We start from the raw sequence: 24,092 nt of genomic DNA on the forward strand, positions 1-24,092 counted from the left end.
AGGTGTCTGAACCACAGGCTCCTGGCTTGAGTTTTGCTCAGATACACTGGCCCAGTCCAGACTGCCTGCGTCAGTTTTGCAAGGTCCATTATTCACAAAGTATAATCTGTCTCCATGACAACGGTCAGCATGAAAAGCACAGAGGGATATCATAATGGCAGTCTCCTTGTCAGCGTCAAAGACGCACAAATCTGCTCTGTAATTTCTGCAGGATACACAAATACATGATCAAAATACTTAAAGGTCAAGTTTCCCAATAGTCCACAGCACAAGTAAATAATTGTACACAAAACTTGAAACTATTGACAAAATGAATCTGGGACAAATTCATACCTGCATCTCTCTTTGGACATGCAGTTGATTTAGTCCCATCATGCATCTCTCCAAGTTCACAGCTTCTGTCTGGTACAAAAGGGTTTATCTGCGGAAAAATATGTTATTCATTTAACCATGTTTGCGTCAAAGGAGCTAAATATGTGAATGAATGTCACTTATACTCAAGGATGTTTTGTGAATGGGATGAAATATTATACAAAAGCACATTTATTCTGTTAAAGTACCAATCTTGCAGTGTATATCTTGTGGGATACTTGGCTCCCAAACAAGACTCTTCCCACATGTGTTATATTGACAACCTGAAGGACTCATGCCACATGCAGGCCAGCATGATGTCACTTCCTATTTGATACTCCATTTTTTTCTGGGCATATCGTCATTCCATCAGGCACTGTGGGTTTGGAGCAAACCTTTTCTGGAATGACAGGAAAACATATGGAGTGAAAACTGTCAGGGACAGCATGAGCTTTCAGATCATACATTGCATTGTTTTGATATTTATCAGCATTACTATGGCTTACTGATGCACCGTCCCTTTGGTTTCTCCGAAACAGTAAATGAGCTGGTATCCATCCAGTTCAAAACCAGTGAAGCAAACAAACTCCTCGTGATCTCCATAATCATACTGACATTTGTTGATCTGGAATTAGAGGGAAAAAACTGGCTCTCACAGGACCCTACATTCTCAAAGTCATCATCATCTTTGCCTGTGAAAGACGTGTCACATTCATTGCGCGTGAAATTGTGCTACATCCATAATTGTGCTTCATCCATAAAAAATGCATTTCAATGCATACCTTTACAATTCAATTGTGAACCAACTGAAACTACATGTACGCAATAAACAGTTAAGTCAAATATTAATTATTTATCATTAAATAGCAATTATTTGCAATTAATGTCATCACTTACTCACCCTCAAATTGTTGCAAATTTGTTTGAGTTTCTTTCTTCTGCAGAATAAAAAAGGAAATTTTGGTAACTAAGCAGTTTCGGGTCTCACTGACTTCCATTTATGGTCAAAAAATATAATGGAAGGCAATGGGAACCGAAACTGGTTACCAACACTCTTCAAAATATCTTTTGTATTTTCCATAAGAGAAGAAATCATACAGGTTTGTAATTACATGTGGGTGAGTAAATTATAGATTTTTTATTGGACTATCCTTTTTTGAAAATATGTTATTAGAAATTTTACAACTGAACACAATGGCAAAAATATTATGTCTGAGGATCAATAAACTAAAAAAAGCAACCAGTATAGACGTGCACTGCTGGTAAATAAGAGGTCTAAAGCACAATCACATGTACAATCACATGGATAGAAAGAGTGTGAGAGAGCGCCAGAGAACAGAAGAGAGATGTGAGATTGCATGGATTGTATGCAAATGACTAGCTACAGGCACACACTCCCTAATTTAGAACAATACAAATTCATCAACAATAGAATGAAGGTAAGAACAAATTTATATGCATTCACACATGTGGTTATGTGCAAATTGCAATTGCATAAATTTTTAGTGAATGAGTGACCCCAGTGACACCTCTGCTTGTAGTCTACAGACAAGACAGGGCACTTACGTCTGGAAAATTGAGATGGTTCATTAGTCCACCTGTTCCTCAGGGCCTTGGCAGGGTCTGCCGCCTCGCTGCAGTGCAGGGTTGTTACAGGTACATCAGCAATGTTTTTTAGAATGTATTAATATTAATAAATTAATATTTTATATTAGTTATTTTTTAATATATTTATTATTCCATCTTATTTCATTTCTAGATACAGATATTCCTAGACATCCATGTGAACGTTTCTCACAGTTTGGTGCATAAGTCCCCGTCTGGCAAATACAAATGCACTCTGTTCCAGAAAGAGCAGGCCGAGTATTGTTTGGGCAGGGGGCACATTCGCAGGAATCAAATTTGGTGCGCCCTATGAAGATGCCATCTCTTTGTCAGAGCACAAGAGAAGCAACGCACCAAATTCACTAAAGGCAAAAGATAAAACATTGACAAATCAATAATAATCTGATTACAGTGAATTATTGTACCTATTCATTTCATGTTCATTTGCAATTCTTTTGAATAAAAGGGTATTTTGTACCCTCAGTGTGATACACTTCTCTGCTGCTTTTACAATTGACCCTGAAGTGGACAAGTGCACTTCAAACTGGGTTTACATAAAACACAAGCCTTATGTAAATTAAGTAGCACATTTGTGCATCTGTTACCTTCATATTTAGTTTTTAATGTATTTTTCCCACATGTGGAACTATATGATATTTTGTTATAGAATATAGCGATGATTGTGATTGGAGATTGGAAAAGGAGGTCATACTTCCCTCCTAATGTCCCAAAGCTGAAAAAAATCTGTCCCAAACAGCTGGAAGATCTGTCTGTAAATGGCATAGTTTTATTCCAGTGGCAGACTGTTCAGAAACTGAAGGAACTGGTCTGATAAGTAGAGGTCAGAGGGTTTTTAATTCTGAATGTTGATGTGGCAACAACCTGATGCACCCTGAAAAACTGAAAAAGCCGCGACACAAGGATACGGTTTCTACCTGTATTTATGCTTTCATTTGAATGAAAACAGCACATCCATGCAGCGTGGCTGACACAGAAGAGAGCGTTCACAGTTTACGTTCAGAGGATGTTCTCCAAAATGGCGCTAGGGAGACACAGAGGAGAGGAATTGTTGAATAAAGTTGTTATTTTTGTTTTCTTCGCATACAAAAAGTATTCTCGTCGCTAACGTTACCGTTGAACCACCGATGGCAGATGGACTATTCTGACGATGTCTTTCATACTTTTCTGGACCTTGAGTGTATTTTACTTGGCAGTGAATGTGACAGTCATAAGCCTCCTGGTTTTCATCCAAAATATCTTAAATTGTGTTCCGAAGATGAACGAAGCTTTTACGGGTTTGGAACGACATGAGGGTAAGTGATTAATGACAAAATTTTGGGGTGGAGTATCCCTTTAAGGGAAAGTAGAAAGAAGTAGGTTAAACGCAAATATATGCATCAGTTTTAATATATTGAGTAAACACGCTCAAAAGTATGAAAAATAATTAGTAATAAGCAAACAAAGAAAGTTATGTACAAATAAGAAATATTGATTTAATATAAAATATTAATATCCATTGCGGTACTAAACATAAAAAACTAAGCTGATAAATAAAGATATTAATAAATTGAATTTGAATTAAATTATTTAAATAAATCAAGACCTTACCACAGACATTTTCTTGAGAAGAGGTGCAGAGATTTAATAATTCCTAAGCTTGATGAATAATACATCAATTTCAGATTCCGCCGAAAGCATGTAAACACACTGTCATGTGTAATTTTAGTCTCTGTGTCCAAAATCAGCAAGACTCAATAAGCTGATCTGAAATAGTAACTATTATTCTGACCTGGATGAATTGTCTTCCAGCATTTTCTTGCAACAGAATTTGTCCATCCTCTTTTCCTTCCAGTAAACCCCTGCAGCTGGATCTCTTCACTTTGACATTTGTCTCCTGCTTTAGACCATGAAAATGTGGACAGGGACTATGTGGATAACATATTATTAAAGAAGAAAGTTATTGCCTTTCTTCATGCCAAAATAGAGGTCTCTTTTGCACTTTATCTTATTTTTTCATAATCACCTTGGTCTTTATTTTAAACATATCAATTTCTTAAGATTCTTTAAGGGTTAATTTTAAAAGCAAAAAACTGAATGCAAATTACTATAGGCTACAATAAAACACAATTACAATAAAAAAACAACAACTTTATTATCATTATAAAATGACATATAGCTTATATGAGCTGTAACTATGCATACTTTCTAGATACCCAACATGAGGAGCAAACAGCATGCTGCAAACTCTCATTTAACTGTGATATGCATTCACACAAACCTGATGTCTTGAATGGATAAATGAAAAATAAAACTTTAAAATCAATTATAATAAATACAATGTTTTATTTACAATTATTTGTATTATATACATAGTGAATTTTATTGTGTTATATTTGTTTCAAGCTTAGAATGAAATAGCAATGGCTTTAGTGCAGAGCACTCTTGTGCCCTTAAAATAACTAATATAATTTTTACAACATTTCCCCTTCATGGAAGACTAAATTAAAAGCATTGCACAGTGACTTAATTTATATAAAAGAAAAAAAAAACAAGAAGCAAGAAGATGAAATACAGCAATCCTATAACTAAATGTGCCCTTTCACCGACAACAAACTCCATGACTATGATAAAGGAAAATCAGAGACAGATGTAATTTTACGTCATTCTCTTGCTTTTTTTGTACAATCGTATGGTTCCACAGCACATGACAAAGAATGAACCTCTTGGAAACTAAAAATAACCCCTCAATATGCAGGGTTTTGAGTCTGGATTCTGTCCTCCAACAAGGGATTAAGTAGTTTTGACACTGTCCAGGGACAAGTTACATTAGCAAAACATTTCCAGAGACACGAAGGAGACGAGTGAAGCGTAAATTGATCAATGATCAGAAAAGAAGACTTGAGAGTATTGAAGGTTCAGCCAGACACAAGGCAACAAAGCCTGGAGAATCGCCTCTTTCTCTGCCTCACCAGTGGATAAGGAGTCAGATTTAGCAGACTGCTGTCATCTACACACATGAAATCGCAGCATTAAAAATAAACACATTTCTAGCTGTATGATCATATTATTGGAAGTTATAAAAACTCTCTTATTATATCAAAATAAATTCCTAAAAAATGTTGAGACCCACCTTGATTTTTCAGTGGCAAAGGCATTGTCTCCCTGAGTTTGCTTAGAAGGTTTCTCATTTCTCGCATATCACTGGAAGAAATTTCACAACATAGGATGTCAATTGAGATTACAGCAAACAGGATTTATAGTACAAGTCAAGTACTTAAGGACCCCATTAAATTGGTGGACAACCATTTTATATACATTACAATTTAAAATTACAATTTAAAAATACAGTAAAAAAAATGTCAAAATTATTTTTAACAATTAAAATAATAAAAAATGTTAAAAAAACTTTTCAATATTAACATATTTTCCTGTGATGGCAAAGCTGAATTTTTTAGTAGACTTTACTTCAGTTTTTAGTGTCTCATGATCCTACAGAAATCATTCCAAGATGCTGATTTGGTACTCAAACATTTCTGATTATTATCAATGTAAAAAATTTGTGCTGCTTAATATATGGTGGAAACCATGGGATTTTTTGATACATTTGTTTGAAATAAAAATCTGTAACATTATAAATGCATTTACTGTCACCTTTGATCAATTTAATGCATCCTTGATGAATAAAAGAGTACATTTTGTTCCCAAAAAATAAATAAATACCGACCCCAAACATTTTAATTGTAGCTTGTATAGATAATGGGGAAAATGCAATGCTTAATCTGGCCACTCTATTGAAGGAAGCCCCGCCTTCTGAGTAAAAGAGCCAATGGCTAATCTGTGAAGTCATAGCATCACTGCAGCTGCTGTTGCTATAGGAACAGTCAGCATTCTGAGACACACTACGACTGTGCATGCGCTTTGGCTGGTCTTGTCTGAAAAATAAGCTTTTTTAACACTATTGGAGCATAAGAAACAACATTTTTGAGGCAGTTGTCAGGTTTCATTGGTGATTTTAAATTTTAAATTTAATCATAAGCTTGGTAAACAGTTTTGTAGAATTTGATGTTTCCCCATTCAAAGAGATAGAAGCTGCACTTCCATGCCCGAGAGGCTTTTCAAAGATGGCCGATGAGTGAAATGACTTGTCTTAAAGGGACTTTGGTTGGTTCATATCCCTATGGAGTAAATTAATTTGAAAAGTACTTCCAGAACCAACACTGCTGAAAAATTGGAAGCTGTCTTTCCTAATCTATTCATCCTGTTTGTTGTACCTCTCTATATTCTCAATGTCTGTGCACACGACCCAGGAATCCTGTGGAAAATCCACAGGTGACGATGATCGATCTTCCAGCATCGGAACATCAGAGCTTTCGTCGACCTTGCAGTCCATGTTTGACTCAGGACACACATCGTTTCCTAAAGCGAGTGAAACAAAACAGTGCAAGATGCTTTTATAAAGTAGTTGTGCTTTGTCTTGCTTACAAGAAAAAACAAATGAATGCTCAAAGGAGCTGTTTTAGGCATTTATTGTGCCATCCCTGCCACCTTCAGACTGACAGTATTATTTCACCATAGCTGTATGTACTCATGTCTGCTTATGTAAAGAATCTGCTGTCCTCTGCTGGCTGTCATTGACACAACACCTTTCCTATGGAGCTGCAGAACACCCAACAGACACATAGACTTGAGCATCTCTGTAATGTACATCTCCAGGCAGCACTGAAGCTGGATGAACAATCTGCATATTTCTGGGTGGATTTCACCATCCTCTGGCCTAAGACAAGTATAGAGAGAAAACCACATTAAATTCCATCTTACATCCATGTTGTCAAAACTACATGGCTTTTCTAACATCCATGCTTACCCAGAGATTGCAATGAGGTTTTGATAGGCAGCCTGGGCTACGGCGCATCCTTTGATTCGAGTCTTGTGCATCTGTGCCCTTAAAGAAGGACAGTCGACTGTATTCTCGCCTATGGAGATGACCTGCTCACGATGGAGAGCCACAAGAGTGTTGAACTCCTGAACTGTCTAAAAATTGAGACAAATCTTGCTCAGTCTATTTTTAGAAAGTCAATGTGTGTAGATTAAGCTACCGGCCATGTTTTGGAGAATGGTAGCTGGTTTGGTTGGTAGACCTTCTTGGACCAGCACCAAACCAGTTACCAGCTGGTCAAGGGTTAGGGCTAGAAGGGATACAGCTACGACCAGATTGTCCTACTAGGCATGCGCACATCAATATTGCATCATTTTTGTCACGCTGAACAACAATTAGTTACAGTATTTGCATTATTGTAATGTTAGGTTTCGGGTTGGGGTAGGTGTAGATGTTAATAAAACACAATCTAATAGGTAGCAAGTTTAAGTTATTGTTATTTTCCATCTGTAGCTGTATCCCTTCTAGCTACAAGCCTGGTCAAGCTGTCATTTGGAACATGATAGCTGGTTGTTCATTTTGGATTAACTAGAAACCAGTGTTCCAAAACACAGCTAGCAGCTTAAACTGGATTTTCCAGCAGGGTAAACACGAGTTTAGCTGGCATCATCTAGATGCCACATAGCAACACATGGGATTGTGGGGAGGAATGTAATTTCTAAACAATGGTGCAATATGTAAAAACAAATAGTAAATGATAAACATAATGACACCAACTGAATAAGCAATTCACAAGCAGAGATCCAATAATTAATCATTTCAATACACCACATCCCCCGTACGTTGGCATTTAGTATGTTAGTCTCACCGTTCTACAGTCATCCATCGCCCGCTGAGCTCTCCGCGTGCTCTCGGTACTCTTCCGGCGTTCCGGATCCCTCACCGAAGTCTTGCCGATTTGAAAAATGTTGGCTGCGGATCTGGGGCGGTTCTTTCGCCCGTTCGGTGCAGAACACATGCATACGCATCCACAAATAAAACCACCTCACTGAGAAAATGTCTTTAATTCGTCTGTCCTCGATGAGGGTGAAGTCGAGCCTTGGATGCAGATTGTTTCGATGATTAGAGTGATGTGACGGAGCCGAGCGAGCGTCCGCGACGCTTCCTCTGCATCTCCCGCACCAACACGCGAGTCACCTTCACCCTGTCGAGGGCCGAGCGCCGCTGGAACGCCACAGATGCGGGCTTCAAGATCCCTGAAAAGACGGGTTCGCCGAAGAAACACAATTGCTTAGTATGAAGGGGGAAAAATATTAATGAATTTATTTGTAAGCGCCGTCTTAAACATACTGTATCACTGCGTAATATTTGTTTTGTTGGACAAAAACTGCTGTAAGTCAAACACCTTTTTGAAACGGTAAAAAAAAACCTTTAAAGACAGTAATTGGACAAAATTATGTAGTTAGGTTGTCACTCAAGAACAACCCAAGAAAATTCATTTAAACGTTAAAAATAATTTAAAAAAAAACACTTATTAAATTTTTAAAACGCTTGGAATTGGTTCCAAAAACAGTTTGCTGGGGGTTCTTCTTTAGGATTAAATATGATGAACAAAAATACATTCCCAAACGGTATTTGGCATTCTAGGCCATTGCCAAAGCTTAACAACTAATTAAATCTCATTCAAGAACAATGAATTGACACATCAACATTTTCTCAAACATTTTACTGTGTAAAAGAAGCAATTAAATCCACTGTACAACAGATTGTTTTTAGTGGAAGAAACCTGGGTTCTAGCATTAGACAAGCATCTAAATGCTCCAAGTAATAGCAACTGAAAAAAGAGGCAGCTTATTAAAGTGTACAGACGAACAAAGCATTATACCCTTAATTATTGCTTTTTCTCTTTTCTACTGCATTATAATACTGTTTACAGGTCAAATAGGCAGATGATATTTATATCTATGTATTGCACGAACCCTGTAAGACCGTAACCACAAACAAACACACAAATTATTTCCACAGGAAGAAAAACATCTTAATAATATTTCATCATATTTGAAGCTACATTGAAATAAAAGTATGAGGCACTTGATGAGATGTCCACTGTCAACAACTTTTTGTCCAGCAACAGCAAAGTGAGATTTCATCCTCCATACATCAGAGGAGGAGGAAGTAGCAGAGGCCACAAAAGATGATGAACGCCATCACCCAGTGCAGAGAGTAGATAGAGATGATGATAAAGTCAATGTCAAATGGCCAGCCCCACATGTCCCCCAGATCCAACGCATCCAAGCCAAATGCTCTGTGGGGAAATTGCCAGCGACTGGCAGGTCCTCCATGTCTCTGAAATCCTGAAATGGCAAAGAACAATGAAATAAATGAGCAACTTGTAATTAAAACTTTGTAACGCCTAGTGTTAAATGACATGTGACAAACCCCAAAAGATGCGGAAACGCTTTGGACAGTTGGGCAGGGGCCATTTGGAATAGTTGGTTTTCTGAAAGGTCTCGTGTCTTGACCGATACACTTTTGGGAAGCACGTCTTTGTAGTTTGACTGAGCTCTGAAACAAGAAGTTCATCAGGTGGTTACATAAAGTCCTTCCAATAATATGATATGAAAAAAATTTTGTTTATCAGCTCGACTCACCTTCCTGAAAGAGCACGTGGGATATAAGGGTCCTACAGAGGGGACACAGGGTATTGCTTGGCCTGTTCTTAGCCAGAGTTCTCAAACAGGGCTCACAGAACACATGACTGCAAGGATGGCACTTGTAAGGGCTGTAATATACGTCTAAACACACGGCACATGTGTATCCCTCCCTCTCTTCATCATCGCTGCCCGTTAAGTCCCATTTCATAGCCTGACAGATAAAACATCAATGAAGAACTGAAACACTTTTAAAAAAAAAGAAGACATTCAGACCATTCTTCATATAAAAGCTGTGGCCTATTGGGTGTCAAAACAAAAATGAAATTCTACAATAAAATGAAACCTGCTGCAAGAGCCACATGCAGCTGTGAATGGTTTATTAAGATCCTCAAGATTCTTGCAGCAGCCTATTATGTGGTTTTATGCCTGTTCTGATCCACGGATCTATAATTGGTACTTCGCCAGAACTCTTTTCAGTACAATACAGCTCCTCACTTAATAGCTCACATCAATTTCTTGTTTATCTAACGCCTCACACAGTAAACAAACTAGAGCTGTATAGCATTCAGAACTGAGGAAGCAAGCAAGATGCAGAATTATAATTCAAATGGGGAAGAAAAAAAAAAACCTACCGGCCCATTCACCCCAAGGTCCACAACTATAATTTCATGAGTACGGAGCTAGCAATGCCAAAGTCATGGGTTCAATTTCCAGGGAACGCGTGAACTGATAAAACATGTACACTGAATGCAATGTAAGTCACTTTGTATAAAATCATCTGCCAAATGCTTAAATGTAACAATATTTCAAAAGTTTTAATAAAAAAACCAATCCAACAATAAAAGAAAAGTTCCAAACACCCCACAGCTATATTGATGTTACAGAGGAATGATGTCACCGGAATCACTTTCTTTATTTTCCCTGGTGAACTGATCAATGATAAAAATGTTAACTTAACTGCAGCACTTATAATATACATTTTTTTATTCTTATAATATACAGAATGTTGTAATGCATTGGTATGGACACTAGAGTAGTTATTGTTATATTTATTTTTATAGTTAACGTTCTTGATGTCAATGGACCCTTGAAATGAAACTCATATAACATCTGCCAGTGTAATTTTTAATAATATATTTTTAGTGAATTACCCATAACCATGTGTTGTTTATTTTATATATTCATTTTTGTTCATATTTAAGAAGGTTGCAAATAATAACATTATAGTTGACATTATGTTTAGAAATGCAATCTCACAAACTTCAATGTTGTCACAAAAGTTATCCAAAAACAGAATACTGTTGGCCACTGTTTAAAACAATTGGTATACTGTTTTAAAATGTTTAAAGTTTGTGTTAAGAAAAAATGTCTAATCATTTCAGAAAAAAAATGCATATCAGGGAATAATTAGCCATAATTATTCAAAATTATTTTTGTTTTGTCAGAAAAATAATTTTGGACTATTAAATATGTGTGACTGTTTTGAATGTCTTTGATTGCAATCCAGTAAATTCCAAATGAACATCTTGAGGGGGAGCCAAATCAACTTAATTGAATTTAACAAAGCCATTTCCTAAATTCTGAATACTGCCTGGGCTTTCTTGGTAGTTGTTAAATTCACACATAAGAACAAAGCAAGTCAGACTTTGGCACAACTCACAACTTTAAAACATCTCACCAGATCTTTTTCCTCCTGCTGTCTCTGAATCCAACGTTCCTTCTTCCTCTGCTTCCTTCTTAGGCTTTTCAGGCGGTTTTTCTCTCTCTTGGAATACTTTGGTTCTAGGTTGGGTGAGATGTTTCTTGATGGCTCTTCCATCACTCTTAATCTGACCTCCTTTGGATTCACAGCTCTGTCCAGAGAGGTTCTGCTCTGGGAAGCGGAATGCACTTGCCATTCCTCTAAGCTCTCCAGATAATCAGACAGCTGTGGTGGCAGTTCATAAGGTAAATAAAAATCTGTGCCTCTCTCAACAATCTCAAGAATCTGTGGTTCTTCACTTGACTCAACCTCAAGTTCAGTTTCAGGAGAGGCTACACGGGACACAGTACAGGAGAAGTTGAGGGCTGAGGAAGGAGATGAGGATGAGTTTATTGTCTGAGGGAGAGACTCCACCTCATTCTCCTTCCTCACGGGTTGTTCTCTAGTCCTTCCTAGTCTTGTCAAAAGAACTGGAGGTTTTAAATCCTGATCAACACGACTCTTACTGAGATGCACAGCCGTATCATGTCCACAGGAGCATTTGGAGCAATTTACAAAATTAAAGCCTCCTAAGCGAGCTCCACAGTACTGACATTTTAATTTCCCCACTGTCCAATTGGCCTGCAAGAAATGTATGTTTTATCAGAATAGATCACTTCCAGATGTCACCAGCCCAAATTGCATTAATTAAAAAAGAAAGAAAGAAAGAAAGAAAGAAAGAAAGAAAGAAAGAAAGAAAGAAAGAAATCCATACCTGATCAACACTTGCAAAAATCCAATCTGGCAAAGATTCAACATTCAAATGCCACACACTGCATGTGGCTGCAGCCTCCCTTGATGTTATTACCTGTGTTAATATAAAGCATTATTTATCACTTAAGAATATGTTATTGATGATTATCATTCCTTTTACATAAATGAAGATATTTAACCATTCCCAATTTGTAATATACTGCATTTACCGTTTAAAGACAAAGATTTTGGATCATAATGTACCCACCTTAAGGAGGCTTCTTGAGTCTCTTAGACATCTACGGCACTTTCTGCAGCGAAGGTTTATTGGACCTTCTAGTGTCACTAATTGATCTTCTTCTTTGGTCTGTTTGAAATGTGCATTAGAAAACCATATTTTATTCTTACACAAACAATATAATGCATGCATAAATAGTTGATTGTTCTTAAGTAGTGTCATTTGTCATCTTAGTAACGTTATGTCTTCAAACTCTGCCATAATCTTTTTTTTTTTTTTTTGCAAATTAGCAAACTTTATGCTTGAGCATATAATATGCCAGTACAATCTCTTGCCACAAACATCAAAATTAGTCAAACACAACAACATTCGCTGTATTTACTATTTAAACTGGCACTAAATGTCACGTCCAGTTTGTACGTAGATTTAAACAGTTAAGTTTTCTTAATGAGAAACAAATATACAGAGATAGTTCCTGTACTAGCCGGTGTTGTTCCAAACATTATTATTTACGTGAAATACTCCCTGTTTGTTTCAGTAAATCTGTTTTACTTATGTACCAAAAACATACACACCACAGAGGTAGCCATTTCCTTCTAGAGAACCTCAACTTGTTTGGCTAAAAGGCTAACAACAATAGAGTGCTAGCTCTGTACTGCTCGGAGTACAGTTGCCTTCAATACGGAAGCTGCAGAGGGACAAAAAAACTCTAGGAACGGGGTACACAAAAATTTATTTATTTCAAGTAACGCATTCATGTATTCAATCAATCAAGATTTCCAAACCTTTTAAACCTGTGGTATATTTGTGGTGTAAATATATAATAAAGTCAGTAATGACAGTGTTTTGTCGTTGAAATGCGCTTTAAGCCTCAATATATATGCGCTTTAAGCCTCAAACACAGGGTCAAACCCACTATAAACCCCCTATAATTCGCACACTTGGTATGGGGACAGACAGTATGTGGGGGTCTGGATGAAGAGGAGGCGATTGGGCCAAACGTTCCGTTTTCTCAGCAGCAGCAGCAACAGCAGCACAATTTTCAGCTCGACGGGTGTCGCTGACTGCGGTGCCGAGCCGAACGAACGAAGATAAAAAAAAAAGTTGATTTCTAAAGGAAAAGTTCAATCTTTTGGAAATCCAGGGAATTAGACACCTTCCTGACAACTTTTAAGTCATCACATGTTGGATTTGCTTCAAATCAGATGATGGATGGACCTCACTGGAGGAAATTCTGGTGAAACGAGTGTGCATATTGTATGCCGAGCGCACCCGGTACACCTGCGTAGGTAACTGACGTCTGGAGTCACTGCTGATATAAATGGAGCCGCGTCGTCACAAGTCGTCAGTAACAATGTTGATGGTTGGCATCGCTTTCAAGTGTATGAGCTCCTCTGAAAGGAGTAGTGTTGTTTAATGAGGTTTTGATAATTTTATGTTCTACACGACATGGAAGAATACAGCGACATGTCTTTATCATTTCAGAACGACAGTGGTTTAGATCACCAAATCGACAATGTGACTTTACCAGTGAAGGTTCCGCTAAGTTATCAGATCTCCACGTCTTTTCTGATCGGCGCGCTCATTCTATGTTCCATATTTGGAAACGCCTGTGTTGTGTCGGCTATTGCTTTGGAAAGATCCCTGCAGAATGTTGCAAACTACCTGATCGGATCTCTTGCCGTGACGGACCTCATGGTGTCGGTGCTTGTGTTGCCAATGGCAGCTCTTTACCAAGTTTTAGACAAGTGGACACTTGGACAGGTAACTTGTGATATTTTTATTTCATTGGACATTTTATGTTGCACATCTTCAATTCTACACCTGTGCGCTATAGCTTTGGATAGATACTGGGCGATCACCGACCCAATAGACTATATGAAGAAAAGGACATTAAAACGTGCCGCTCTTTTAATCACCGTTACCTGGTTTGTCGGCTTTTCGATATCAATTCCACCCATGTTGATCATGAAATCTCAACCCAAGAGTAAAGCAGAAGACATGGCCAATCCTGAAGCTTGCATGATCAGCCACGACCCATGGTACACTATTTATTCCACCTTCTGCGCATTTTACATCCCTCTGATTCTCATGCTGGTTTTATACGGACGCATATTCAAAGCGGCAAGATTTCGCATTCGCAAAACCGTTCGAAAACCTGAGAAAAAGAGGGTGAAATGTTTGACTGTGTCACCTGCGCTTTTTAAGCGAGCCAACGGAGAGCTGGGCAAAAACTGGAAAAGCGCAGTCGAACCCAAGCCCGCCACGTGCGTAAACGGCGCGGTTAAGCACGCGGAGGACGGCGAGTCTCTGGAGATCATCGAGGTTCACAGCAATTCCAAAAACAACCTGCCTCTGCCCAACACGCCAAACTCTGTCCCTCTGTTCGAGAACAAACACGAGAAGAACACCGAAGCGAAGAGGAAGCTCGCCTTGGCGCGCGAGCGCAAGACAGTGAAGACTCTGGGCATTATAATGGGCACTTTCATTGTGTGTTGGCTACCATTCTTCATCAAAGCGCTCGTGCTGCCCTTTTGTCCGTCTTGTGATATGCCTTTGTGGCTCATCGACGTCATTAATTGGCTCGGGTATTCAAACTCGCTTTTGAATCCCATCATTTACGCATACTTCAATAAAGACTTTCAGAGCGCGTTCAAGAAAATCATTAAATGCCATTTTTGCAGACCATAAACATACTGTCTTTTCAGTTTTAAATGTCAGAAACACGAGTTTAAACAGTACCGACGACTGAGAAAAACAATATGATGTATTTTAACAGCACCGGAAACTTAGTACCACTATAAATATGATTGATTTTATTTATCAGATGTATATGATATCAGGTAACATAATGTGTACTGAAAATGTTTATTTCATGTCTATGACAAACAAAGATCATGTCCATGATGTAAAAATAAAAAGTCCCACTGTATGTTTACCTCGTGTCCTTGTCCTTCTGATTGTATTTTTTTCTATTTAAATAATCACATCCACAGACCAAAACTGATAAATACTAATGTTTATGAATGAGAAGATCACGCTGTGCAATACACAAAGAAAAATAATTGACTTGAATAATAAAAAATAAGTAATTATTTGAAGAATATTATATTTTATTGCTGTATAACAAATTAAATAAATATTAGCAAGAAAATAAAATTCTATGGACCCTATTTATTAATCATCACCTTGAACTTTTTATGCCTGGGAAAATATTAACACGCTCATAAGATTGACTTGGATGGAGGGAGGCATATGCATATCCATTATATAAGTATCAGTTTATACAGTATGTTATACTGTAAATGTAAATCTATTATGTCTGATGGCACATGACCACATTTCATATGTCACAGATCAAGGATTTCAAAAAGCTAATCAGATGTCCTTTGCTCACATGATGTTATTCAAAGTACATCATCAATATTTGCCACTTGAACATTTATATAAATATGGCAGCTGTTATTTTCTCAAGAGACAGCTATATATTTATTGATGCATCACTCTTAATCCATCATTTAAATCTTTATACTTTTCCTCTTTGCCAGGAACTGTAAAACCCATTAATCCTGACTTGCGCCTTCATCCCGTGTGGAAACCCTGTGTGAAACATGGATACAAAGAAGCAATGGAGAGGCCAAAAGATCCTCTTAACAAATCCCTTCATATAAAAATGTTTTCACAACAAGATGCTCCACCGCACACATCCCTTTATTTCTGCGGTGATAGAAATCTCAAGGCTTTTACACGATCAGGAATGTGCCAGTGCAAATTGTTCCAATGAATTATATTAACAGGTCCCCAGCTGGCACTGTTTATGTCAACTGATGAATTCTTGTTGAAACAAAATCGTCTGTTCCATCAAGTGCTGAAAATGAAAATGTGAGAAGTCAATAAAACAAGCAACTGTGCTGCATTATGACTTGTGCGTTCAAACTCCAAATCTTTTGTCCCATTAGAGCAACAAATCTATGGACTACTGCTAGGATCGTATGGTCTCAAAAGTTGCTACAGCAGCCCTGCCATCCAGTTGTGTTTGAATCACTAAAAGCCACTCAACAGAGCAGACACAGTGATGCCGGTCACCATAGTGACACTCAGATGTTTCAAACTCTGGGTCTGAGGTGCAATTATCTGATCAAAGGCCTAGGACAATAGACAGAGCCCACGTGCACACCCACAGCTGGCATGATTTAGCAACCTGAGGATCTACAGCTATTTATTAACAATGATAAAGCTCCAGAACCCTGCTGAGAAACCACTGCTTATCACTCAACAAATGTCCACAGTTGTCTATTGTGGGTTACAGCTCTGCAAGAAATGCTTGAGAGCTTACTAACAAATAAACAGTAGAGACCATTTGAAACTGGTTAACAAATAAACCTTTTCAGCTGAAAAGAGCAATTGGGCCTGTCAAGCTCTGAAAGGGGCAAAAAAGTACCAGAAATAGTCCTGTAGTCCACAGCGCTATATTACATCCAGTTGTTTTGTGTGAGGAAAAGATCAAAATTTAAGTTGGTATCCAATGAATATTTAGGTTTTTCCCTGGGGTTCAGCCCTCAGAAATCTAGCTGAAATATGATTAATAAAATATTTGAATTATGGTGGGCTAAAGATATTATTAAGCACTTATTTGTAACTTAATAATTTATTGACAGTGAAAAAAATGTTTTGTAATATTTACTCTGACACAATTTTCCCTCATAGATTGCTTGTTAATTTCACAAATAACTGCACTGTAAAATTTTCAAAGTTGTAAATACAACAAAGATTACTGGAGTATTTTATTTTGAAATACGATTTCAGTCTTTCTGCTTCAAAATGTCATGTTCAATTCAGTGTGTTACTTACCTTTTTCCCAATTGTTTGTGAAATGTATTTGTAATTTCTAAAAAGTTGTTACTTGCTTGTACTGTACAAAGAAACGGCAAGTGACATATTGATATTAAACATGGAATTTCAGAAAGACTGAAATAATAATTTGTAGCAAAACATGCTCCAAAAATATTTGTTATATTTACAGTTTTGAAAAATCATTGTTTTTCACATGATGCAATCATATTTAAAAAAAGGCAGGAACTGCAAGTGTTAATTAAATAAATGAAAACAGTTATTCAGGTTAAAAAAGTGTGACACCAAGACCACTTTAGGTGAAATTTCATAATCAGGCTTTCTACGAGCTGTGGTTATTAAGTTTGAGGTCTATAAATTCTGAATATTTCTAAGACTTTCAACCAAGAATAATCAGAGGCAGATGCACCGTCAAAAGAAGAGATTCTAGAAAGTCCAAAGTAATCCAGCAAGCTGAGTGCTGATTCTCGTGTGGCCGTCTTCACAGCGGACAAGAGACAAAGGTTCAAACTCAAGAACTCAGCTCAGCCATACATAATTCACAGGGGACTTGATACAATAAAAAAAAAAAAAAAAAAAAGTCCTGCTTGGGTCGTGTGCACACTAGCAACAATTTTCAAACAGACCTAAAATAAAACAACACAAAATGTGGTTCTGTGGTTCACAATTACAGCTGGAGTGTATGTCAATGAAAGCTTTCCCAGAGGTGGCAGGTGCAAGTATTCCAGCTTCAGTTAAAGGACATATGAAAGGTAAGATTTTCAAAGCACTTCATTCAAAATCACCACAGAAGAAAAAGGTTTCCCTTGACCACAAAGCCAGCCATAAGGGGTCAATTTTTCAAAATTGAGATTTATACGTCATCTAAAAGCTGAATAAATAAGCTTTCAATTGATGTATGACAATATTTGGCTGAGATACAACTATTTGAATATATGGAATCTGAGGGTGCAAAAAAAATCAAAATACTGAGAAACTCACCTTTAAAGTTGTCCATATGAAGTTTTAATATATCTTCAAAATATCTTCATGGAACATGATCTTTACTTAATATCCTAATGATTTTTGGCATAAAAGAAAAATCCAAAAATTAAAACTATATTGTATTATTGACACCAATAATACACAAAAACCCCAAAAACATAAAACTAAAATAAAAGTACATGTTCACAAACAATGAGAAAGAGACAGGCAGTATACCATAAAATTAAAATGTATTGTTCGTTGCTATTTAAGGTTTGGGCCTTTTGCAATTTTTAACAAAAGTTGAGAGCATACAGGAAATGAAAGCAAGGGAAAGTGGGATCAGTATGTGATACTAGAATAAAAGACACGTCTGCTGCATAGGAGCCACTTTTTGTGTGTGTGTGTGTGTGTGTGTGTGTATGGAACATTAATTACATGGCCATAGCTCCAAAAATACAGTATATTTTCACCACCGAAAAAATATATTTTGTTCATTTTATACATGCTCTTGTTTCCAGTTATCAGAAGTTTTAGACTGTCAAATACAAAGCACAAACATGCAGCTTGGTGTAAAATATAAAGACTCTCACATACACATGCAATCATGCACATTTACAATCTTTGTAGGGATGGAACTGATTCTAGCTTGTTTCCTAAATAAGAATTACCTCAATATTCACAAACCAGAACAACATAAATTTGACAAACAGTTGCATGTGATATTATCCATATCTCAGTGTTGAAAAATATATTGCTTTATTTCCACAAACACTTCAAGTGACAAATTTCTTTTGCTTAATGAAATGTTATGAAAACAACAACAACAACAAAACTATCTTAAACGTAAAGGACAGCTTTCTTTCATCATATACACAAGCAGACCTGCAGCGGTTAAATGGGAAGAATAGAGCTTGTACATCTGACCAGCAAGTGCTTTGAGCATTGATACATTAAACTGTGACTGAATAATTCAGCTGTGAATAGCATACATCTTAATCACTGATTAAAATACATCAAATGTTATGGGAAATATGATTTAGACCAGTTATATTCAAGGCTGATCCGTACTGAGTAAAATATAAAATCTGTGGCAAGTTTTCAGTTTAAAAAAGGTTGTGAACTTTTGCTCCACAGTTATCATATTCCTCCCACAGCTATTTCACAATGCTAAATTATACATTATGAGAAAGGGAAGTGGTAGAGAGTCATCAATTATTCAGATATACTTTGTGGCCTTAGAATGTTTGTACATGAAACCTGAAAAAAGTTTTATGGTTTCAAGAAAAACATTTTCAACATTGATAATAATAAACAATGTTTTTTTGAGGCCCAAATCAGCATATTAAAAACATCATGTGACACGGAGGAGTAATGACTGCTGAAAACTCAGCTTTGCAATGACAGGAAGGAATAAATTACAGTTTCAAATATATTAAAATAGAAAACCGCTATTTTAAATTGTTATAATATTTCACTGACTTTTATTAATAATAATAATAATAATAATAATAATAACAGTACATACAGCCTTGGTGAGCATAAAAAGCTTCTTTCAAAAACATGAAATTTTTTTTTACCAATCTCAAACTTTTGAATGGTATTTATATTTATTTTATTTACTTTATAACACATATTTACTTGATGTACATTTGCTAAGACAGTGAGAGTGAAAGAACATCGAACATTAAAATCCTAAGAGACAGAGAGGAACAAAGCAATGGAAAGTCTCCTCAGGAAATCCCACCCTTTAAAGGAAATTACAAAGGCAAATTCAGGAACAAACAAACCCCTTTTCCTGTTACTTTTCCTAACATAGGAGACACATTTGAAAGCTTTTAAATGTAACACATCTAATAAAAAAAGGGGGCCCAATGTAAATTCAAACATGAATGTACTTACAAAGATGGTGATTATCTTATCTACCCCTAACTCTTTAAATAAGACAAAACAGCCCACAATAACCACAGCTAAGATGAAACCAGCTGTGCATGGACTTGAAAGCATCAGTCCATCAAAGAGCAGAGTGTTCAAACAGGATCACCTGGGTCTGACTCACGCTGGAGAGTCTTGAGGGTCGCAGAACTCCGATCCGTGAATACACCTCTGCGTCCGAGCTAGCTCCACATGACGGGTGAGGGCTGGGTGGGGTGGTGTGAATGATGGGGGCAGATGCATACAACATGTGCGGTGGAGGTGGAGTGACATGAACTGGAGGCTGGGGAACAGGTGGAGGTGGGGAGGGAAGAGAAGGGGTCACTACAGGCAGGTTGGGCTCTTTTAGATCATACTGAGCCATGTGGTAGAAACCAAAGTATTCCAGAGCATTCCCGGCCTGAGCAACGCGGAGCCTGTGGCGCAGCAGGAGCACCCAGTACAGCAATGCCAAGATCAAAATCCCAGCCAAGACCATCAACACCACAGCCAAATTGAGCTCAAAGTCCCTGCAAACATGGGGCAGGGATGAGGCCCTACATTCCATGGATGACTGATTCACAGATGATGGCTTCCTGAGAAGAACATTGGGCAAAACAATCAAGTTTCTGTCTGTACCTTTAGTGGGCATAGCTCCTGTCAATCAATACATGCATTTCTTAACCACACACTCTTCAAAAATAAAGGTTCTTTATTGGCATCTATGGTTCCATGAAGAACCTTTAATATCCATGGAACCCTCCATTCCACAAAATGTTATTTATAGTGGAAAAAGGTTCTTAAAAAAGGTTCTTTTAAGAACTTTTCTTAGGGGAACCAAAATTGTTCTTCTATGGCATTGCTATAAAATCCCCCCTTTGGAAGTGTCTCAGCAGAGGCGAATGTAGGCAACTGTCGCTGAACATCTTTTCTGGAGAACACTGTTTGCAATCCCAGGAATTGGATCAGGGCTTGATGGCAACTCGTGGAGCTCAATTAAAACAGCAATGGAACAGAATGAACCTTTGTGTGAATGACTGAAATATGTAAGTGGTTAACCTGCTGAGATCAGTCTAGTAAGATGGCCATACTGTGGAGATCTCGGGTCATATATAGAATTTAATCAAAGGCTTTGGTGAGTCTGGCACACCATAGAGCTGCTGAGGCTAAGCCAATATTGAAGCATTTGTGACGCATGTGAACTGTTACTATGAGATGAAGTGTGTAACATATACACTTTACAACAGCATAATTATCCAGTCTTCTGAGGTGTGCATAACTTATAACACTGTGGAAATGAAATATTTGTCCAAAAATTAAACTTTAAAGGAATTTTAAAAAACTTACTTTTTACACAGAATTCCATAGAAGTATTCCTGACGAGGAACTGAGAGTTGTGCTCTAAAAATGTGGGAGAGAGCGTCTGTCGTGGAAGGAAATTCGTAGAGAGTACAGGAAAACATTCCACACAGTCCTGTCTGGGGATTGGCTGAACTCATTATCTCTGTGGTTACAGGAAACTGGCAAAGGATGTTGGTCTGTTTTGCAGAAGTATTCTCATGCGAAAGGAAAGTACTAACTTATTAAAAAATGCAGGCTTGCCATCAGGGGCACGAGCCAGTGTGAAATGACTTTTAAACAAAACATATAAAATACATTAAAAGTTGCTGACATTTTTGTACAGTACTGTTTACTTTTTGTGACTTCAATTAACATTATTTTAAAGTAGCATAAATGTCTCAGATCCAAAAGTTAATAATAAAAGAACATACTGTATGATTTATTTTAAGGAATTAATACTTTCCTTCAACAATGCCTTTAATTGGTCAAAATTGACAGTAAATAATTTGTTAATGTTACAGAAGATTTCTATTTGAAATAAATACTTTTAGCTTTCTATTAATCAAAGAATAATGAAGCACAACCATTTATAACATTAATAATAAGAAATGTTTCCTGAGCAGCAAATCAGCATATTAAAATGATTTCTTAAGGATCATATGACACTGAAGACTGGAGTAAAGATGCTGAATAAATTATATTTTAGAATATATTAAAATAAAAAACAGCTATTTTAAATTGTAATAATATTTCACCATATTAATGTTTTTTAAAATGTATTTTTTGATAAAATAAATGTAGCTTTGTATTTGCTTATTTGATAAGTGATCTAGAAATAGTACATAATTTTAAGTATCTTTTTATTCATTTGTCATAATGCTACATTGTTTTACACTTTTCTAGATTATTAATCTTTACATTTATGTCAAGATTTTACATTTTGTTAAATGTTGTCTCAGAGCATTCCTTTTCTTCTACTCTAAGATTCAACTCGCAGGGAAAAGGATACAAGAAATCATTAATGAAAAACTCCTATTCAAAATGATAGATTAATCAATACTATTTTAATTATCCATCGATTACTTCTGTTTTCATGTGCAGTTGAAAAGTCTAGTGAGAGACGTCTCTGAGGAATATCAATAGTTTTTTGCACACAGTACTGTGTAGGCACAGACCATACAGAAAATCAAATAATTAATTGAAGGACAGCAGTTCTTTCTGAAATCTGCACCTATTGAAAAGCACACACTTCAGTGCTGGAGTGGTGCTGCTCTAGAGGTTTTGTGTATTAGGAAGCACTGTGCTGTTGGCATTGGCTCCACTGAAGTCTGAGCCACCTGCAGCCCTCCCCAGGCATAGTGCAGCGAGACAGATTAAAGCCAGCTCACAATCACTCATGTGTGTTCCCTATGGACAGGTGGGAACCCAGCAATAATGGAAAAAAGTGCAAAAGCTCTCAGAGGCCACTGCAGGTTATCAGCGTTGGGTGCTGCAGGACTCTATACAAGCATAATTCAATATCACATTGATATGCCTTATAAGCAAGACCAAGTCACATTGTGAGTTATAAACTTGCAATTGGGGGGAAAATAAATAAATAAAGTCTCAATTGCTTTTTTTATCCATGGGCAGAAACTGGCTTCTATAGATAAATCTGTTGGAAATATTCAACTCTATATGATATCAATAAATATTCGCCATCTATACGGTGTGCTGGACTTAAAATATTCTTGTCTCTTCACATCACATAACCAGAAAATTTCCATTTAGCCTCAAAAAGGTGTTTAGGTGGCGAAAACAGGTCCTTGTGTGAAACCATTTAGATGTTGCTCAGAAAAATAATTGCTTTTCCTGTTATGAGAGTGAAACGAGATTGTGTTGTCTAAATTGCTGTGGAGAAGATGCTCTTGACATAGACTACAATCTTTAAAATAAAAAAGGCATATAATGGAAAAATAAAATGAGGAAATGTGATGCCTGAACACTGAAGTTTTAGGGATGTTGTGAATGGCAGTTGTGTTCAGTCTATCACAATAAGGAACATCATACTTTGAGCATTACAGGAAGTGTAGGTTTAAAAATGCACCCATGTTCTTCTGAGCTATGGGAACATTAAATAAAAAAAAATTGTGACATTAAAAGTGTCAACTGACAGTATCAGCAAAAAAACTACACCCATCACATCACCCAAGTTTTTAAGAGTTGTTGAACATCATGAATCCATTACAACTTCAGGTGTATATAAAGCATAAAGTTCTGATCAGCTGTGGTATTTGCAGTATTGAGATGTCACTTCATACACATACAAACAACTCTCCTCATGCATATTTAATAGCATATTCAACTGAACAAGTAGGCATCCCAAGAAGAAGACAGATATACTCAATACAACATGCTGTTGTCAGGGTTGGAGTTCTATGAAGCAGCACATGTCCAGGGGCTCACGGGAGTTATCTGTCAGATCATCTTATCACACAGAGATGGACAGGACAAGGTCATCCAGCTATCACCTCTAGACATATGTTAAACCGTCGGCACCAGCTGTTTGAAAGAATGCCTGACTTTTCCCAACAACCGAAGAAGCTTCACAAAGCTGTACTCATAATACAAAGAGAGGAACTTACTTGCAGCTGAGGGAAAAGTTTGCAGAAGTCAGCACAAACTGTAAAAAAATGTGGTGTTTGTAAAACTTTCAAAGAATAAAAAGACAGCAGTTTCTATGACTCTTAATCTAAATAGAATTTATTTTATTTTAGTAAATGTATAGACTGAATTAAAACAAATCATAATGGCATAACTTAAAATCTGATGTTAATATTTTAAAAACTTTTTCACCTTTTTTAAGAACCATTTTAATGGAGTATT

The 24,092-nt window shown here is 36.9% G+C and overlaps 4 protein-coding genes and 1 pseudogene across 6 annotated transcripts; 1 reads left to right on the forward strand and 4 right to left on the reverse strand.

The window, feature by feature from the left end:
- Positions 1 to 1,767: 1,767 nt before the first annotated feature.
- LOC122134751 lies at positions 1,768 to 2,567 on the reverse strand (annotated as a pseudogene).
- A 1,712-nt stretch (positions 2,568 to 4,279) lies between these two features.
- Positions 4,280 to 8,214, reverse strand: rgs7bpb (regulator of G protein signaling 7 binding protein b). Its single transcript, XM_019063853.2, has 6 exons — positions 7,701 to 8,214; positions 6,821 to 6,987; positions 6,600 to 6,730; positions 6,228 to 6,372; positions 5,087 to 5,157; positions 4,280 to 4,963 (listed from the first exon to the last, which is right to left on the reverse strand). Exons 1-6 carry the CDS (start codon positions 7,848 to 7,850, stop codon positions 4,872 to 4,874), a joined length of 756 nt encoding a protein of 251 aa, XP_018919398.1. The 5' UTR covers positions 7,851 to 8,214; the 3' UTR covers positions 4,280 to 4,871.
- Positions 8,215 to 8,541: 327 nt separating this feature from the next.
- Positions 8,542 to 12,839, reverse strand: LOC109046058 (E3 ubiquitin-protein ligase RNF180-like). Of its 2 annotated transcripts, none has more exons than XM_042778956.1 (7): positions 12,734 to 12,839; positions 12,189 to 12,287; positions 11,943 to 12,035; positions 11,165 to 11,809; positions 9,484 to 9,697; positions 9,272 to 9,397; positions 8,542 to 9,186 (listed from the first exon to the last, which is right to left on the reverse strand). In XM_042778956.1, exons 1-7 carry the CDS (start codon positions 12,746 to 12,748, stop codon positions 8,993 to 8,995), a joined length of 1,386 nt encoding a protein of 461 aa, XP_042634890.1. In that variant the 5' UTR covers positions 12,749 to 12,839; the 3' UTR covers positions 8,542 to 8,992. The 2 variants fall into 2 exon arrangements, with proteins under 2 accessions (XP_042634890.1, XP_042634888.1); XM_042778954.1 differs by having other exon boundaries at positions 12,719 to 12,763.
- Positions 12,840 to 13,181: 342 nt separating this feature from the next.
- LOC122149290 (5-hydroxytryptamine receptor 1A-beta-like) lies at positions 13,182 to 15,084 on the forward strand. Its single transcript, XM_042778957.1, has one exon. It carries the CDS (start codon positions 13,608 to 13,610, stop codon positions 14,847 to 14,849), a length of 1,242 nt encoding a protein of 413 aa, XP_042634891.1. The 5' UTR covers positions 13,182 to 13,607; the 3' UTR covers positions 14,850 to 15,084.
- Positions 15,085 to 19,560: 4,476 nt separating this feature from the next.
- Positions 19,561 to 21,400, reverse strand: LOC109046293. 2 transcript variants are annotated; one of them, XM_042778958.1, is made up of 2 exons: positions 21,234 to 21,400; positions 19,561 to 20,416 (listed from the first exon to the last, which is right to left on the reverse strand). In XM_042778958.1, exons 1-2 carry the CDS (start codon positions 21,383 to 21,385, stop codon positions 19,987 to 19,989), a joined length of 582 nt encoding a protein of 193 aa, XP_042634892.1. In that variant the 5' UTR covers positions 21,386 to 21,400; the 3' UTR covers positions 19,561 to 19,986. The 2 variants fall into 2 exon arrangements, with proteins under 2 accessions (XP_042634892.1, XP_018919615.1); XM_019064070.2 differs by having other exon boundaries at positions 19,561 to 20,482.
- Positions 21,401 to 24,092: the final 2,692 nt, after the last annotated feature.

This window comes from Cyprinus carpio, chromosome A21 (assembly GCF_018340385.1).
Source record: "Cyprinus carpio isolate SPL01 chromosome A21, ASM1834038v1, whole genome shotgun sequence".
Taxonomy (NCBI): Eukaryota; Metazoa; Chordata; class Actinopteri; order Cypriniformes; family Cyprinidae; genus Cyprinus; species Cyprinus carpio.

What these genes read in the sequence shown, in the direction of transcription:
- LOC109046293 (XM_019064070.2), bottom strand. Translation starts at nt 21,385, where the DNA reads ATGAGTTCAGCCAATCCCCAGACAGGACTGTGTGGAATGTTTTCCTGT. An exon ending in TATGGAATTCTGTGTAAAAA is followed by an intron (nt 20,483 to 21,233) that starts GTAAGTTTTTTA and finishes TGTTCTTCTCAG; the next exon opens with GAAGCCATCATCTGTGAATC.
- LOC109046058 (XM_042778954.1), bottom strand. Translation starts at nt 12,748, where the DNA reads ATGGCTACCTCTGTGGTGTGTATGTTTTTG. An exon ending in CTGTGGTGTGTATGTTTTTG is followed by an intron (nt 12,288 to 12,718) that starts GTACATAAGTAA and finishes CATTTCAAACAG; the next exon opens with ACCAAAGAAGAAGATCAATT. An exon ending in GCGTTTCCGCATCTTTTGGG is followed by an intron (nt 9,187 to 9,271) that starts GTTTGTCACATG and finishes TTGCCATTTCAG; the next exon opens with GATTTCAGAGACATGGAGGA.
- rgs7bpb (XM_019063853.2), bottom strand. Translation starts at nt 7,850, where the DNA reads ATGTGTTCTGCACCGAACGGGCGAAAGAACCGCCCCAGATCCGCAGCC. An exon ending in CGATGGATGACTGTAGAACG is followed by an intron (nt 6,988 to 7,700) that starts GTGAGACTAACA and finishes CTCAATTTTTAG; the next exon opens with ACAGTTCAGGAGTTCAACAC. An exon ending in GACATTGAGAATATAGAGAG is followed by an intron (nt 5,158 to 6,227) that starts GTACAACAAACA and finishes AATTTCTTCCAG; the next exon opens with TGATATGCGAGAAATGAGAA.
- LOC122149290 (XM_042778957.1), top strand. Translation starts at nt 13,608, where the DNA reads ATGGAAGAATACAGCGACATGTCTTTATCATTTCAGAACGACAGTGGT.